General features: G+C 32.1%; 3 protein-coding genes across 6 annotated transcripts in view; all 3 read left to right on the plus strand.

Annotated features, from left to right (window-relative positions):
* Positions 1–5,837, plus strand: part of LOC107475472 (long-chain-alcohol oxidase FAO4A) — a 7,432-nt gene extending 1,595 nt beyond the window's left edge. Inside the window, exons 3-4 of one of the 2 annotated variants that reach the window (XM_052256007.1) lie at positions 3,747–4,212; positions 4,300–5,837. In XM_052256007.1, coding sequence (XP_052111967.1) covers positions 3,747–4,212; positions 4,300–5,630 — 1,797 coding nt within the window. In that variant the 3' untranslated portion in view covers positions 5,631–5,837. Of the gene's footprint in view, positions 1–3,746; positions 4,213–4,290 lie in introns of both variants that reach the window. The other variant, XM_016095117.3, reaches the window with a different exon arrangement.
* Positions 5,838–7,081: 1,244 nt separating this feature from the next.
* On the plus strand, positions 7,082–9,083 carry LOC127743888 (protein MODIFYING WALL LIGNIN-2-like). Of its 3 annotated transcripts, none has more exons than XM_052256075.1 (3): positions 7,082–7,374; positions 7,561–7,742; positions 8,215–9,083. In XM_052256075.1, the coding sequence occupies exons 1-3, from the start codon at positions 7,243–7,245 to the stop codon at positions 8,438–8,440; spliced, it is 540 nt and encodes a 179-aa protein (XP_052112035.1). In that variant the 5' UTR covers positions 7,082–7,242; the 3' UTR covers positions 8,441–9,083. The 3 variants fall into 3 exon arrangements, with proteins under 3 accessions (XP_052112035.1, XP_052112034.1, XP_052112036.1); XM_052256074.1 differs by having other exon boundaries at positions 7,083–7,474; positions 8,179–9,083; XM_052256076.1 differs by having other exon boundaries at positions 7,095–7,474.
* A 908-nt stretch (positions 9,084–9,991) lies between these two features.
* Positions 9,992–15,303, plus strand: LOC127743838 (uncharacterized). The gene is made up of 11 exons (XM_052256013.1): positions 9,992–10,392; positions 10,942–11,086; positions 11,435–11,494; positions 12,381–12,701; positions 12,830–12,898; positions 12,984–13,013; positions 13,213–13,245; positions 14,019–14,089; positions 14,440–14,521; positions 14,708–14,799; positions 14,901–15,303. The coding sequence occupies exons 4-11, from the start codon at positions 12,558–12,560 to the stop codon at positions 14,947–14,949; spliced, it is 570 nt and encodes a 189-aa protein (XP_052111973.1). The 5' UTR covers positions 9,992–10,392; positions 10,942–11,086; positions 11,435–11,494; positions 12,381–12,557; the 3' UTR covers positions 14,950–15,303.
* The last annotated feature ends 2,041 nt before the right edge of the window (positions 15,304–17,344 follow it).

Genomic DNA, 17,344 nt, shown 5'->3' on the forward strand with positions numbered 1-17,344 from the left:
TTTTTTTTTTTTTCTTGGTTCCTCTCCTATATATGGTCACTCTTTGTGTTGGCATCTTGATAATCAATTCGTTCGGACATGCTATAAATTAAAGGCGTGTGCAATTAATTTTATATACATAAATAGAGAGGCATGCAAAATATATAGCTGAAAATAAATACACAGTAATAAATAGTCATGTATACATGTACGTACGCCATCTGTTCATGCAAACTTTGTTGTATGATAGGCGTGGCAATTTCATGTTTTCAGTTGTCATTGCAAACATTAATTACGAGGTCAATCTTATGATGTTTATTACTTAGTATTTAATTTTTGTTTAGTTTATTTTTTATAATAAATTTAAAATATTTAAAACTTATTCATTTTTATATTTTTAACTTAAATATAATTATTTAATATTTTCAATAATTAAATATTAACTTTTAAAATGCCATAACATGTTCATTGCTTCCTGATAAAGTATTTTCGGTCACAAATTGCAAGTTGTAAGAAATAACCAATCAAACGTGTTTGGGTGTGGGTCACGTACCCAACAAGAATTTACGAAAAGATTTGGTAATATTAAAAAAACAAAAAATAATTAATTTAAATTTAAATTTATTTATTCTAAGATATATTAAATAAAATTTAAAATAATAAAATTTAACAGTATATAACTAATATTATTTTGTTATCAAATATTTTTAACAATAAAAAAAATTTTTAAGGTTAGAAAAATGTTTTGATAATGTCTCTCTTTACCTGATTTTACGTATTATATTTAATATTTATTTTGTAAGAAAAGAATGGCATTGATTATCATCTCTCCTAATATATTTAACAAATATTCTTACTGATACGTGTTAATAAAACTGTCATTAAAAGAAAAGGGATAGACAAGAGAAGAGTTGTAGAGAAGCAATTTAAGTAGACTAATAATTGTCTCCATCTAAGAATTTTATTTACACTAATTAATATTAATTAATTATAAATTAATTTTCTGTACTTGTTAAGTATGATAGTGCCATTGTGTTATCTCAAAAATGGTAGCCTGTTAATTATATGTCTGATAGTTAGATAAGACAGACCTCATTATAAGTATCTCTCACTCCATCCCTACCAGCATGCATAAATGTTTCTGTTTTTCTGTTTCACTTCTCGGATGATCAATTTTAAAGAACGTTGTCAACAATAATTAAATTCCAGTATTTATAATAAATTAGTAAAATTATAAAATAAAATAAAATTTTAATATTTAAAATATTTATCAAATAAATTAAATTTTTATAGTGAATGTTTTTATTATTTATTAATATAACATCATATTTTAAATAATAAATCTCCTTTGGAAGAAAAGTATGTTGTATCCTTAATTCCTTATAAAGTAGAAGATTGAAATTAGAGCCTACATACAATTAATAAAGTCATTGACACAAAAATAAAATAAATTATCTACTAAAAACTCATAAATATTTTTATTCAAAATTTAACAAAAATAAATTTATGTAACATAAATATTTATTTGTCAAAATAAAAATATATATATATAAACACGTTTCTCAGATACAACACAGAAAATTAACGCACACACATATTATATAAAAATAAGAACCAGTCAAGAACAAGAACAATACCTTTTGATGGTTAAGAAGAAAAAATAAGAAGAAAGGTGCTGCAGGCACCGATAGAGATATTGAGGAAGATGGTGTGTGTGTTGAGGAACGAGAGGTGTTGAAAAAAAATGAATGAGTAAATAAAAATAATTAGGTGATTTATTGGATATTTTAGATATTTTATATTTTAAGTAAAATATCTTAATAAAATAAAATTTTAAATTAGATTTATTTGAGTATAATCTAATTTTAAGAGAAAATAATAAAATTGAATTAAATTTTATCTTCCATACTAAAATATATTATAAGACTAATAAATTGATTCAATATTTCATTATCAATTTCTTGGTAGAAAAAAAAGTCTATACCATAAAATCGATTTTAGTCAAAATAAAAAAGAAATATATAATATAATCGTAACCATAAAATACGATTCTAATCATTCGTACACTATGTACTAGAAAGTATGATGTAGCATTCTTGGCTGGACAGCCTCTGGAATTTCATTTAAATTAATTTTAATTTTTTTTTTATTTCTATAAGACAGTAATTCAATTGAAGTGTACATGGTCCCACCATGAAACACACATAACATAAGATATTAATATTGAGTGCAGTAGTAGCTAGGTTAATTCACCCAAGGCAACCACCCACACATTGATTTTCTATTCTATGGGCATCGCACGTCCCTTTCATATAAATTTTTCAAGTAGACTCTCCTTTTCATAAGCTGGTTTTGGCAAAACTGAATTTCTGGAACCATGCATCTTAAGTTTCTCTGCCTCTTCTTAATTGTATAGTACATTGCTTCCAAATAATAAATGTTGTGTCAGTACATGAAATACTATAGGGCATGAAACTATCAAAGTATCAAACCAATATTGGAAACCTCTTCCTTCCATCCCTAAGCTTCCATTTAATTTTCATGAAAGTTATATACATCTTCCATCAGTGCCAAAAGAAAATGTGATAAAACGCTTAACATGACAATAACGTATGAATGCTAGCTACATTAAGATCATTTTGATGCATTATGCACAAAATCATATCACTTTGAGTATAGTTTTCTATTAATAGTTTCTACTTTCTACTTTGCAGACAGCTTTTAATTAAACCTAAACTGTTTACAAGAAGATAAGATATACTTACACAATAATCTTAATCTATCAAAGAAAAAGTTTACATGGAGTGGAGGCTTAAGAGTTAAGAGTACGTAAGTTTGAAAGAGCATCATTACATTTTTTTTTATCTTCTATAATAAAAATATTATATTAGAGGATAAATATTTTTTATTAATGTTAACTAATATTTTATTTTATACTATTACAATTTAAAATTTAATATAAAAATATATTTATTAACTAAGTATTTATCAAAAATAATAAATTTTATTAATTAAGTAGCATCGTTCCTTCTATAATGCCCTGTGCAAGAAATGATGCAAGTGACCAAGAATATGTTATGGCTTGATCATATATACATATAGTTATAGTACTTACAAATATGTAGACCATTCTTACACACTTTAAAATATCTTCCTAACTACTAAATAATAAAATATTAAATTACTTTATAAAAGTTCAAAACATTGAAAGTATATACTTTTTATTAGCTAAGATGATATGCAATAACTCACTAGTGACTGGTGAAAGCAATATTCCCCCATTCTCCATATATTATTTATGTAATATATATACTACCTGTACACTAAAATTAGAGTTATTAAAATCAGTCACTAGTATAAAATATATGTTAAAATTTAAATATATATTAAAAGTAAATTAAATTACATATGTTTTTATACATAAATATATTGATGGTTAATTTTAGTGGCTAATTTTAATGTGTGAATAACTTTTTTTATTATTTATGGATTTTTTTTCCATGGTTTCTTTCTTTCTATTTTTTATTTAAAATAAAGGGGTAAATAGTAGACACCAAATAGAATTTCTAAAAGCACAGTGGGTTAATGAATGTCCAAGGTCCAAATTAAAGTCCAAAAGCCGTATACATATTTTCCTAAGGTAGAAGCCCATTAAAGAGATGACATATTAATATATTAGTATATTATGAAAGGTCCATGATCATGTCCAAAAAATGAAAAAGAAAGGTCCATGACTATGACTACTGCCACCTCTTTTATTTGTGCAGGTAGATGAATCAGGAGAAAATCAATCATGGAATGCAATTGGATATAGTGGACCTGATCCTGACTTCAAATCATCAAAAGAGAATGATACTAATGTGGATGGTGAAGAAGCTATGGGACCCCTTTACAAAGGCGTTGTCCATTTGAACTCCCAAAGAAGAGAAAGCATTGCAGAGTCTCTAAGAACATTTGGGTTCTGTGTCTCGTTATTGAGTCCTAGGAAGGAAAGTAGCATATCATCTCCATCTCTATCTATTGAATGTGATGCAGTTGTTATAGGTTCCGGTTCAGGAGGTGGCGTAGTAGCCGGAGTGTTAGCAAAAGCCGGTTACAAAGTTCTTGTTTTGGAGAAAGGAGGCTATTCTGCTAGGAACAATCTTTCCCTTCTTGAAGGCCCATCCATGGATGAAATGTACCTTTCTAATGGTCTGGTTGCAACTGATGACATGTCCGTGCTAATTCTAGCAGGTAAATACGTACTAATCAAGTAACTAACTTGCATGTCAAGTTACAATACTATCTAGTCACTTGATTCTCAACATGCAGGTTCCACAGTTGGTGGAGGCTCTGCAATAAACTGGTCAGCAAGCATCAAGACCCCAAAACATGTGTGCAAGGAATGGTGTGAAAAGCACGAGCTAGAGCTATTTGAGAGTGAACTATACAAAGAAGCCATGGAAGTTGTGTGTGAGAAAATGGGGGTGCAATGCGAGGTAGAGGAGGAAGGTCTGAACAATGCAGTGTTAAGAAAAGGGTGTGAAGAAATGGGATATCCGGTGAGTAACATTCCAAGGAATGCGAAAAAAGATCACTATTGCGGTTGGTGTTGCTTTGGATGCAAGGATGGAAGGAAGAAAGGCACATCAGAAACATGGCTTGTTGACTTAGTGAAATCAGGTAACGGAGCAATTCTACCAAGCTGTGAGGCCATCCAAGTGCTCCATAAGAAGAAGAGAGGAGGCGCAAGAAGAATAGCAAAAGGGGTAGCCTTTCAATTTGTTGATCACAAAGGAAGCAAAGAGATTTGTGTTGTGGAGTCTAAGGTCACAATAGTTGCATGTGGAGCACTCTGCACTCCTCCATTGCTCAAGAGAAGTGGCCTCAAGAACCCCAACATAGGCAGACACCTCCACCTTCATCCCGTCGCCATGGCATGGGGCTCTTTCCCAAATACGGACACTGACACGGACACAGAAACCTGCTTCTCCTCTAAGAAGAGCTACGAAGGAGGGATTATGACAGCCATGTCAACCGTGGTGGCTGATATCGACAAATCCGGATACGGCGCATTGATACAAACACCTGCCCTGCATCCTGGCATGTTCTCAATCCTAATGCCATGGACTTCAGGAGCAGACGTGAAAGAAAGGATGCGCAAGTTTTCAAGAACTGCTCACGTTTTCGCTCTCGCCAGGGATCAAGGATCAGGAACGGTGAAGTCAGCAAGCAACATAAGATATCAAATGAAAGACGTGGACAAAGAGAATCTAAGGAGAGGAATGGAGAAAGTGCTGAGAATATTGGCGGGTGCTGGAGCTGAAGAAATAGGCACACATCACAACAAGGGAAGGGTGTTGAATGTGAAGAAAGTTAGTTACAAGGAGTTGGAGAAGTTTGTGAGGGAAGAGAGTTCAAGAATAGTGGTTGATGATGAAATATCAACGCCGTATTGTTCGGCACATCAGATGGGGAGTTGTAGAATGGGGAATGATCCAAAGGGTTCAGTTGTGAATCAAATGGGTGAGACATGGGAAGTTGAAGGTCTTTATGTGGCTGACACAAGTGTGTTCCCTACTGCTTTGGGTGTCAATCCAATGGTCACTGTTCAAGCCATTGCTTATTGCACTGCTCAATCTCTTCTTCAACTCCTTAAAAGAAAAATGTAATGTTTATTCTTGAGAGTAATATTAGTTACAATCTGTTATGAAGCTATGCTGAGCTGGCACTTTTCTGTTATGAATTCTGTGGTTAGTGCTGTATAGCTCGGGTATAAATAACTATTTTCATTCAAAAATAAATTCAGTTTAAGGTTAATTTTTTTTATATGAAAAAAATATTGATATTTTTGTTAGAAATGGAATTATTTGATGTAACTACAGATGAGTGGATTTTATAGGTGAGAAATTAACACATAGAGACGTGTTGTAATACATAGAAAAATGTGTTGAGCACATGGCAACATCCCAATCAACACATAAGAAAGCGTGTTGAATATTTTTACAATACTTTAATACATTTCAAATATCAATATTCAAATAAAACACGAATTCCACTCCGTGTTAAAAATAATTTCTGTTAGTTTAAAACTTGTTCTTATTTAATTGAAAAGAGAAATGAAACGCTCTGAGATGTGACAAAAGTTTCTTACACGTCAACAATGATGTGTAGAAACAACTGAATCAGAACCAGTTTTGGGGAAAATTCCATTCCATGCAGCTAATAACAACTGAATCCGTCGTATCAGAGTCACAGATTAGTCTAATGTTTGAATTTCACAAGCTTGTCAAAACTATTACATCAGAAAAGAAAGAAACGTTGCTTGATTGACCAATTCATGTACCCATAAATTATCTTTATAATAATTAATTACATCTAATCTAAGAGTTAATTATTTAATAATTCATGTGACTTTTCTGCAATATAATAGATAGATAAAGTCAATACGAGTGACTGTTGAGTGTTGAATTACTCGTGTAGATTTATTTGGTGAAGTGCTTACTGGTGTAGATAGAAAAATAAATAAACTAAAAAGCATATCCTAATCATATTCCTCGAATTTCCATTCTCTAATTTTCCAATTTTCACCGTACTTGAACGTAGCGTAAATCTGGAGGCAACATGCGAGGAAAGAACCTCATAATTTAATTATACATAAACATATTATAAAAGTATTTAATGATAAAGATTATCTTGTATATATATAAATAAACGGTTCCGCTACGTTACCAACAGCATATCTGCCAACTTCTGCCAACTCTTATTTATAATTGTGTTTTATGGAAGTGTGTTCATGGATGTGTCTAATAAAAATGTCTTTTTTATAACTGTATTTAATAAAAGTGTCTTTATAGATATATTTTCTGGATGTGTCTCTTTATATATGTATTTAAAATATATTAATTATTAGACACATCTACGAACACACTTCCATAAAACACAAATATAAATAAGAGTTGGCAGAAGTTGGCAGATAATATGTTGGTACCCTATACTTTTCCATAAATAAATAAATGGTATTTTATTACCACCAGTTTTGGGGATGGAAGATTCCTTTGAAGGAGGGACATCTCAAAGCATTGCTGAAGTTGACCATCTACAAATTGGTATATGAAAGGCTCCATATTCTTTTTTCTATTTTAATTTATTCATATGATTCCACTCAACAAGTTACAATTTCTTGAAAGAAGGCCAATGGTAGCACAAGTCTTATTTGGAAGGAAAAAGTGTCAACCACCACAAAGGATTTGAACAACAACAACTTCATGGCAGTACCAAGTTATGTTTCTGTTCCTTGAGTACCTTATCTTACCTTTTGTTCCTTCCTTATTCCCTTTTCTCAAGTCTCTTCATACAAACAACTTCGTTCTTGCAATCAACAACTTGTTCAACCATGGAAATTCCTTCTCCAAGGTGCAAATTCTCATTGATAATCATCTTCTTCATCATTTCCCTCTCCCTTGGCTTCGTTTCCTTCATCTTTTGCATAGCTGCTGAGTTAGTAAGGAATAAGGTATTGCATATAGTGCTTGATAATAATTAATAATACTTGGCTTGCTCTGTTCATTTGTTTGATACATTGATCATAACTCAACGTAGGAGGATGATCTCAGGTGGAATGGAAAGCTGTGTTATCTACCAACAAGTCCATCATTTGGATTGGGAATTGCAGCTTTGGTTACTCTCTTCATTGCTCACATAATTGGGAATACTATGATGTTCAAGAGCTCATGTTCTTCTAAGATACCTGCTCTTGCAAAGATTCTTTGGTTCATATCATGGTAACTTCATTTTTGCACTAGTTGTTGTTACTTCACAATCACAAACTTTATTTACTATTGGCTACCTTGTACTTGATCATATCATTTTCATGTTAAAATTGAACTAATTAAAGTTGATTTCTAGACTCAAAAAGATGTGGAAAGTGGACACAGCACCAAACCAATTAACTCAAATCCAGTTGTCAAATAGCATTTTCTTTTGTCTGGTATTGGCTTTAGTTTTTTTTTTTTGTTGTGAAAGGCCAAATCATTTTAGGAAACTGTGTCCCTCGGTGCCCGCCACTATTATTGCCCACACCTAGGCAAAAACAATTATTATAAATATGCAAGCTATTATTTGGCATGTTAAATATCATGAAGATCATAATAATAAAAGTATAGTTTATGTATTTTTTATTATGCTTCATACATAAGTAAACACTTTTCCAATCTAAAGTGCAGAAATTACAAAATCAAAAGTGATGTTTGGCAGGCTCAGCTTTGGGATTGCAGTAATTTTGTTGATAGCAGCTACAAGCATGAGTAGAAGGCAGGTCTATGGAATGGGATGGTTGAATGGTGAATGCTACTTAGTCAAAGGAGGAACATATGCTGGCTCAGCCATATTGGTCCTACTCACAATTGGTTCTATAAATGCTTCAGCATTCTCAACAAGTCAATTTCATCTTACAAACAAAATACACAAACAAATGGGGTAACATATGTTATATATACTGATGTGGAATACTCAAACACAAATTAAAGAAGCACAAAACCATACACCATATTTTTCTTGGTTTAAATCAAACAAGAGGCAAAATTCCAAGGTCAACATTGTCATCCCAAGGAAGAGGCTTCTTTTCTTTTTCAATGATTACAATTCTTTTATTATAAAATATTTACTCTGTCTTGTATAGCAATTTAGATGAGATGGATTTACACTTCATCTAAAGATTGAGAAATGTATATTTATACAGAACAGAGTAAATATACACAATTTTTTTTTCTTATTTTGAATGAAGGAAACAGGTGACATAGCCCCACTAGAACTAGCTTATCCAAAATGCAATGTCTCCAGAGGAATAATATTTTGTTTTGTTTTGTCAACTTACACAAGAAAGAGACATTTCATTTGTACACATTCTATTCTATCATTCAAACATGGCGCCTACCTCACATAAGAACTCCTCTTCTTATTGGATACCACCAACTATCTATAGATTAATTGTTTTTGTTTTTCTGTGTAATTCATTTCATTTTATTTTTACAAACACCCAATAGTTTATTGGCGGGGCCAAAATTAAAGTTTGTACATCTTTCTATCGTGTTTAATTAGACTTTATTCCAAGTATCTAAATGACATTATTCTTCCCAAACTTTTTCATTTCCTAGTTGCACCCATCACTTTATGCAATTGCACGGGTTATTATCAGAAAAAAGTAACAGTTCCAAGATTTGTCAAGCAAGGCAAGGAATCATAATTTCACCCACGAAGAATAGGCATCATTCAAAACTCAAAAGACTAGCTCACAATCATAAAAATAATAATTTGAAAACTCTCTTTTACGAAAAGCTTAACTAATGGACCGTGGTCAACATTCCGAGCACAAGATTCAATTCACAATAATGCTAACATGTTACATTTCATTTGATCACCTCTTTTGTAAATTTTCTTTTGCAAAATGGACAAGATGTTGGTAATATTTTGAAAAATTACTTACAAATCATCATGGTTTGAGTAAAAACTATATGTGTCATATAAGTTTTGTCTGAATCCATAATTTTGAAGTTCTGAACTTTGAACCGAATATAAGCTGCTCAGTGTCAGTGGTTACTCGATTATGGAACAGTTTAAAAAAATTAAGCTTCTTTATTAAAAAGAAGTTAGTGATTTCTTTTTAAATAATATTTTAGAAAGGAAAAAAAAAACAAAAATAGATAGATATATAGATAATAGATATAATATCCAATCGAAAAAGAAAAAGAAAGATAGAAATTCTAGCTAATACAACCATAAGGTGCCGTGACAATTGAGTGCTTAATTTAATTGTCACCGTAACTTTTAAGGGTGTTTAAGCCCGATTTGGACCGAACTAAATCGATCAATTAAATCGAAAAAATCGAAGATTAAATTAATCAAAAATTAAAAACCCAAAAAAAGATATTTTATTGTTTTTATTACGACTCGATTCGATTTTCGATTTTAATAACGAGAATTCTAATTGAACCGAACCGAATTGATAAGGTAAAAAATCCTAAAAAAACCAAGCCTCATACCGCAGACCGCACCCCCAAATGAGCGTGACCTAACTTCTTCTAACCCAGTAACCCCCATGCTCCACCCCCAAACGGAACCTAGCCCCTCTCTTCTCAGTTCTCACAGTCTCGCTCTCTACACCCTCAGCGCCGGCGATACCGTTCCTCCCACCACCTCGCAGCGCCGCCGAATCTTTCCTCCCACTGCTCCCAGGACCTCCTCGCGGACAGAGAGCACCACGAAACCCCAGCCACAGCCAGCGCCCAGTAGCACAGCACCACCCACTCACCCAGGACCACCCAGCGGACAGAGCACCACGCCACCACCCAGCAGCGTTTCTGGCCACCCACAACACAACACCTCCCACCCAGTCACCGATTCAAGTCAGAGATGGAGCCCGAGCCGCTGAGTCAGGTATGTAATTTGACTGAAATTGCTGTTCTGTTCTGTTTGTTGTTCATTTTCAATTGCTGTTCTGTTGAATTACTGAAAATGCTTTGGTTTGTACTTTGTATTGTTAGTATTGTTGAATATCTGTTATCTAATAAAGTGATAATATCTGAAAACTTTATATGAAACTGCTTCTGGCTTATTATTATTATTATTATTATTAGTTTTTCTGGAAAAATAATATAAAATAAAAAATTACTTTTGAAGTGATTTATGATTTATCAAGTCTTGAAGGTTCTGGATCCTGATAGGAAGAGATTGAAATCAGTATGGTAAGATAAATTTGAATAATGAGAAAATGGAAGCAGATTTGAAGTATTAGATTACCTCCGTCATTGTATCTGCTATCTTTTAATAGGTTTAGTATTGACATAATGATGGTAACATATAAATGGAGAAGTCTTGGAACTTGGGTGGTTAAGGTTATATTTCAATTGTGTCATCTGATGATCACTAACGTTTGATTTCATGATTTGTAGAATATGTAACAGATTTTGATTTACCATGGTCTAGGTATAAAGGTGGACCAGCATTACCGAGGAAGTTGATCTCGCAGGGTGCTGCACAGAAGCAATATAGTGTTGAGGTTCACCCACTCATTTTGAAGTTGACTGATGCCAGAGATAACAGTGTGTCAACTGTAAAATTAAGCAAAAAGGTACCAATACATTTCATATGGGGTTGTCTTGTTGGTTTTGCGGTTATGTTGCATATGTAATACACATTGGCATTACTATGTCAATGATATTCATCTTTTATCCAAAAAGAAAAAATACTGTTGAGTATTTTTATGTGAGGAAGACATTGGAACACTGACATTACTTGATAGCCTATTGCAAGTAAAGAACATGATTTGCTATTATATGTAAAGTTCTTCTATTCTTTCTTATTAGCATATTTTCCAAGGCCAATCTACTTTGGTTCTAACTTGGTATAATGTGATAATTGAAATGTTAGACCAACGTAGTTCTGATTATTGCTTTTCTGTTTCTCTAATATATTTTAGGCGAACATAAGGGAACTATATGAATTGGTGTGCAAAATCAAAGGAGTAGAACAAAAAAAGGTGCTTATTTATTTATTTTTATATTTTTTCTTATGTAGTTATGTTTTGCTTTCTTTTTCCCTCATCTGTAATCAATAATGCTTTCCTGGTTAAAAATTATATCAGGCTTGTATTTGGGATTACTTCAATCTAAACAAACATTCAGTGTTAGCTGTGTCAGACCAGACAAATATGGTAGTATTTTTTTGAATTGATTGAAAAAGCCGAACAAACCAAACCGATTTTAATTGATTTGGTTTTGTTTGAATAATTTTGCTATAAAAATCGAACCAAACTGAACCGTAATTTAATTAGACGATCAGATTCTCTCAAAACCGAACCAAACTGCACTGCGAACACCCTAATAACATTCAATCACCTTCTCCCCCTCTTGGCATTTGGCAACTTATAATAAAGCAAAATTTTAAGGTCAAAGAGGACAAAAAACCCTCTTTCTTCGAAACTAAACATTGATAGATATGGCCCATAAGATTACGAGGTGCAACAATTTATGTGATTTCAGCGAAATAGAAACCAAGCAAATGCAAATGCAGATTATATTTAGAAATAACCTTTTAATGATGCATAAAGTTATCTATTAGTTTGATGCATAACAGAGGGCACTCGCAGATATTTGTCGACATCAAATAATAGATAAGTTATGATGAATGATATTAATTATTAATTTATCTTATTGATCAGTTTATCAAGGCTTTGACCTTTGAGATATCTCTGTAAAAAAAAAAAGGCTATGAGATATCAATAAACTCTTGTACATATTTGTTTAATAATTGTATTCCTTTATATTAAGCTCTTGTATTTGATTTTACAATTATATTACATATACATCAAAATTAGTCATAATCAGTCAAACAAAGAATAAAATAGCGATTTTTTTTTTGGACAGGAGTTATTTTTGGTTATACAGTATTTTTTAAATTGAGGGATGGCATGGACTTGAAGTTCCTTTTCAAAGGAGCCCAATTAAGCCCAAAAGCCCAAACCATCAAAATTTGAAAAAAGCTTGTCGTCCAAAAAAGAGCGGGGGAAAATTCACAGCTTTACGGGAGCAGAGGAGAAGGCGATGGAGAAGTCGAAAATGGTTGAAGCAGGTGGCAACAACAACGATTGTTCTTCAATGGAAACGGGATTCGGAAGCAACTTCTCCGATTTGACCAAGTCCTTCAGTTTGGCCCTTCGTTCTCTCCTCACTTCTTGCTCCAACCAGGTACCCTACTCTCTCTCTCTCTCTCTCTCTCTCTCTCTCTCTCTCTCTCTCTCTCTCTCCTCTCTCTTAATTTCCTCTTTTCCATCCCCAATCACAATATCTTATTCTTTCTTTCTTTCCATCTGTAGGAGTTCAATGAAGCTTTCTCAACTTTTACTGACACCGAAACACAATTTCTTCATCGTCTGTTTCTTCAGGTATCACATCCTCATATTAATTCTTTCTTTGCTGTTACAACTTACAATTATGCCTCTCACTCTTTCGCAATTCTGAACCTTTCAGCTCATCACTTCGTTGCATGAAAACATAGAGGTATGCTTATAATTTCCTGCTCTACTTATTATGCCAGCTATGCCATTATGGACTAGACAGTTAATTGGTTAGAACGCAGTAACTGCTTCTTTCACATAAATGTAGTTCTATACACATTGCAGGAATTTTAAGCATATAACAAGTTCCTATTATCATGATAAAAATTCCAATTCTAAATGCTGTCATTCAATTTTTACAGGAAGAGTTTAAGTCAATCTGCCTTCGAACAAAGGTACAGCTGACTATTTTTCCTTTTGTTTTATTTTATGATTTCAGGAAAAAAAAATTATAACAACTATTTCGGTTTTTTAATATTTGTTTAGTGTCATAGAGTTTGGATATAAATAGGGTTGTTGTTTATGGCTTTACCTAATGCCAAGGATCCCAACAGAGACAATGTGTGTTAGCAACCTATATTAAAGTACCAAAGTTCCAACTAGCCATAACGGTTGCCTCCAACAATTTACATTTATAAGACTATCTAAATTGTCTTATAAATGTATGAGCTTTTGCTTTGAAGATGTTCTCTTGATAAACATTTGCAACACATACATGGTCATTGTTTCACTCAGTTCCTTATGTCAAGTGAAAGTTTTAAACTCTCTTATGTAACCTAATCGAGAGCCTAGGCGGGAGTCAGCTGGAAAAAGTTGTTAGCATGCCAATTTGGAATTTTAGATTAAAATAAAGAACTATTTTAATAGTTTAGGACAGAGCAATATGCCATTATCTGATCCATGTAATTCACTCCACCAAGAGGGATAACCAGACATGGTTTAATTGTTGCAGAAAGGTTCTTAGTTTGTTTTGACTTGAAATAGTATTGTAGTTTCTGTATTTTTTTAAACTTCATTATGGCATGGCCTACTTTGGACGTGAAATACATTGGGCTATTGCTACCCTTACAATCTGGCTCATTGTATAAGGCTTAAATGTGCACGCAGCCGCACATGCAATTCTTTCATTTGCTAGTTATTCTGTCATTCAATTTCATCTTTCATGTAGGTAGGAGCCACCCTCGATGCAGTTGAGGAAGTCATAGAAGAAAGAGATCTCGATCCCTTATTTTCAGAGAGGTATTGTCTGTTTTTGCCTATAACTGAAGTAGCTTATATAGGATGCATATATTTTTGATATATATTTAAAAGTTAAAATCATGTTATGCTTCAATTTAACAATTAGTGAAGCTTAAGTTGAATTAAGAAGTCTTCAATGTCATTAAGTTCTCTACGTGCTAGTCTTATCGACATTTTTGCTTATTCTAGTAGAGGGTTTGCCTTAAAATTTGGGGATTATGATGTTTTTTTCCCCATAAGATATTTAGTCAATTTGCATTCATATCTTATCATTCGTTCGCCATTGCAATTACAATTTTTCTATTATTATTTTTCACTTAAACTCAATAGAAGCATTGATACAAATGCAGGAGTAACATAATGGATGTTGCTGAGGATCTGTCTGCAGCAAAGAAGAATGAAATTCAACATCTAAAGGAGATGGTGCAGTTGGTAAGTGTACTGTCAGTGTCACTTTATGTGGAATGGTGAATTGACGAGGGACAAATTATCATTTTCAAATTCTAAAACATGATTCTGTGTTTTGTTTTTGGTCAGGAATAAGGTTGGAGGTTTACACCTTTTTCTCCCTTTGGCCTTGTATCCACTTTCTCTAATCACCATTTGCTATTTTATTAGGGAGAGGAAAAGAATCAAATGCTTCGATCACGATTACAACTCCTTAGGGAAGGCAGACAAGTCTCGTCTGGTGCTTTCCAAGCTGTTGAGAAGGTTGAAATTTTCTTACTGTTTTAGATCTTACTATTTTGATTTTATGGGGGAGATTTTGTGGTTGACATGTTGCCTTCTTATTTTTTTTTTTTTTTTTTTTGTTCAGAAGCATGAATTTGAGCTATGGTGCTAACATCAGTGACAAGTGATGGGATCCATGACATGATGTATAAACTATGTTTCATCCTCTTTTAGATCATTCCTACAAGGTTGTGTAGTTTTTTTGAAGATTCAAATATTCAATGTTAGCAGAGTACCTTTCTATAGAATCATTACAAGTACTTAGTCACTTCACAGTGCTTGGAAGTTTAGTAAACAATCAACCAGTTTTTCTTATCTTTTTTATATTCTGCTGTGACGTTATTCTCTGCGTGTATGGTGCGATCTTTGTTTATGAAATGTAGGATTTGCTTCCCTGCAATCTTGCACTCACGTGGCATACTCAATTGGTCTTCTTTAAATGGACCTTATGCATTAAGTGGCAGGGTGTATGATGATGACGATGATGGATTCCTAATTTGTACTTTGTACTTTGAAATGCAAGGACATGATTCTGACCCAAAAAAGTGAAACAAAAAATGAATGGACATGATGAACGTCATTGCTTTGCATATTTATGGATGAGTATGCGTTAACATCTTTAAATTGTGTTGGTACATGAATGCTTTGATACTTATCTGTATTCACATTAATATATTAGTAAAATTTTCAATGGTTAAAATCACTATAACACTAATCTTTTTGAAACATTTGCAATGTTTTCAATATACTATCAATACACAATACGAGTTTGGAAATATTTTTTTCTTTCAAAGATACATGAAGATGTATAATGATGTGAGCAATATTAAAGACACTTAAACATATGATTTTAATAAAACTATTTTCATAAATATTTGAAAATTTTAGATTAACAAACTAATTAGTTTTTAACTAAATTTATTAGTTAAATAATCAATTAATTTGTCCGCAGTTAGTCAAATTTATGGTTATTGACACACGATGAATTCTTACTAAAATTATTAATCTTAGAGTCAAGTATTCTTTTGTTACCTAATATTTAAACTAAGTTTTAGTTTTGTCCTTGAGTTTTTTTTTTTTTATTAAAGATAGGAAGACTCGAATCCAACAACTTTTTAGTTGAGTATGGAAAGACTAAGTCATTGGAGTTATAACTTCATTGGCAATTTTGTCCTTGAGCTTGAAATGTCTTATTGTTACAAATATATTATTTTATCCTATTTTAATTTCTTGACAAAAATAAAAAATTTTAAAATTACCATTTTTCATTCTTTATCATTTTTTTTTCTAGGAAGTGAAATTTAGCATTAAACGTGACAGAAGAATAATTCTAAAAAAAATTAAAATGATAAAAAATTATTAAGAATTAAAATATTTTATCTGAAATTTATTGGAACTAATTTGAGTGTATCCTAGAGGAAATATATATAACACAAATCACTGTTACGGCTGCACTAGGATTATTGCATCATTGCATGCATCTGCGTGAAGTGAAAGATAAACTAATTAAAAAGCTTGGTCATCCATGACTCATTTTTATTTCAGTATCCAACAAATTAAACATGAAAACTTAGGACCATATACTATTGTTGCAACGTTTTTCAGACGCTGCACCTTTTCTTCCTTAATTTCAAATAAAGACAATTACCCTTTAATTTGAACAACAACCAATTCCCAACTAATTCTTCCAACCTCTCATGCATGGATCTTATGCATTACATATGCATGCATGCATGCATGCATGATACATTGCATGCATCATGATAAACCAATCAGTCATCACATCATCATCATGTACATGGTTTTAAACCACAAGTATAGTTATATACCATACATACACACATTTAGACTCAGATAAATTGATGGACAAGATACAAACTCTGGAAGGTATATATTAATTTATGGAAAAGTGTAGGGGCAGCAATTTTATTACATTTTGGCTAGCATGTAACCAGCAGAGAAAAGTAAGTTATTGGATGAAATCTCACACTATCAAATTATCATTGATAGCTAATTGATGGCTACCAATCACAAATGTTACTGGCCCTAGCATTACTCAGAATTTATAATATGGATAATCCATGTCAACCTTATGAATAATAAATTAAATAAAAGCTTTTCCTAAAAAGAAAGGAAGTGTTATTAATTATATATCCTGTTATTTACAATTTATGCCATTTTTTCTTAAAAATTAAAAGCAGACCAGGTATATATTTGACGTTATTAGAAGTAATGTTATTTGAATAATTGAGATTTCATAAAAATTTAACGTTTTTAGCTCTGATTACTACTAGCTTGTTAAGAGAGAGAAAAAGAAAAGAATATGTATCATTTCAATCGACAAATATGTTTTGATTTGTATTTAATAATATTATATAAAAGTATAGAAGTTGATAAATTTAAACATTGATAAAAAATTTATCGTACCACAGCTCTAAGTTTAACATTTGTCCAAGCTTCAAACCCCACATACATAGGACCTAATAAGTTAAGTGGATAATGGTCAAAAATAGTTATTCAATG

This window comes from Arachis duranensis, unplaced genomic scaffold (genome assembly GCF_000817695.3).
Source record: "Arachis duranensis cultivar V14167 unplaced genomic scaffold, aradu.V14167.gnm2.J7QH unplaced_Scaffold_165934, whole genome shotgun sequence".
Taxonomy (NCBI): domain Eukaryota; kingdom Viridiplantae; phylum Streptophyta; class Magnoliopsida; order Fabales; family Fabaceae; genus Arachis; species Arachis duranensis.

Excerpts from the sequence above, each read along its gene's own strand:
- LOC127743888 (XM_052256074.1), top strand. The coding sequence starts at position 7,355 with ATGGAAATTCCTTCTCCAAGGTGCAAATTCTCATTGATAATCATCTTC. Across the intron at positions 7,475-7,560 it reads CTGAGTTAGTAAGGAATAAG|GAGGATGATCTCAGGTGGAA; the intron begins GTATTGCATATA and ends AACTCAACGTAG. Across the intron at positions 7,743-8,178 it reads ATTCTTTGGTTCATATCATG|TGCAGAAATTACAAAATCAA; the intron begins GTAACTTCATTT and ends TCCAATCTAAAG.
- LOC127743838 (XM_052256013.1), top strand. The coding sequence starts at position 12,558 with ATGGAGAAGTCGAAAATGGTTGAAGCAGGTGGCAACAACAACGATTGT. Across the intron at positions 13,014-13,212 it reads CGTTGCATGAAAACATAGAG|GAAGAGTTTAAGTCAATCTG; the intron begins GTATGCTTATAA and ends CAATTTTTACAG. Across the intron at positions 14,522-14,707 it reads TAAAGGAGATGGTGCAGTTG|GGAGAGGAAAAGAATCAAAT; the intron begins GTAAGTGTACTG and ends CTATTTTATTAG.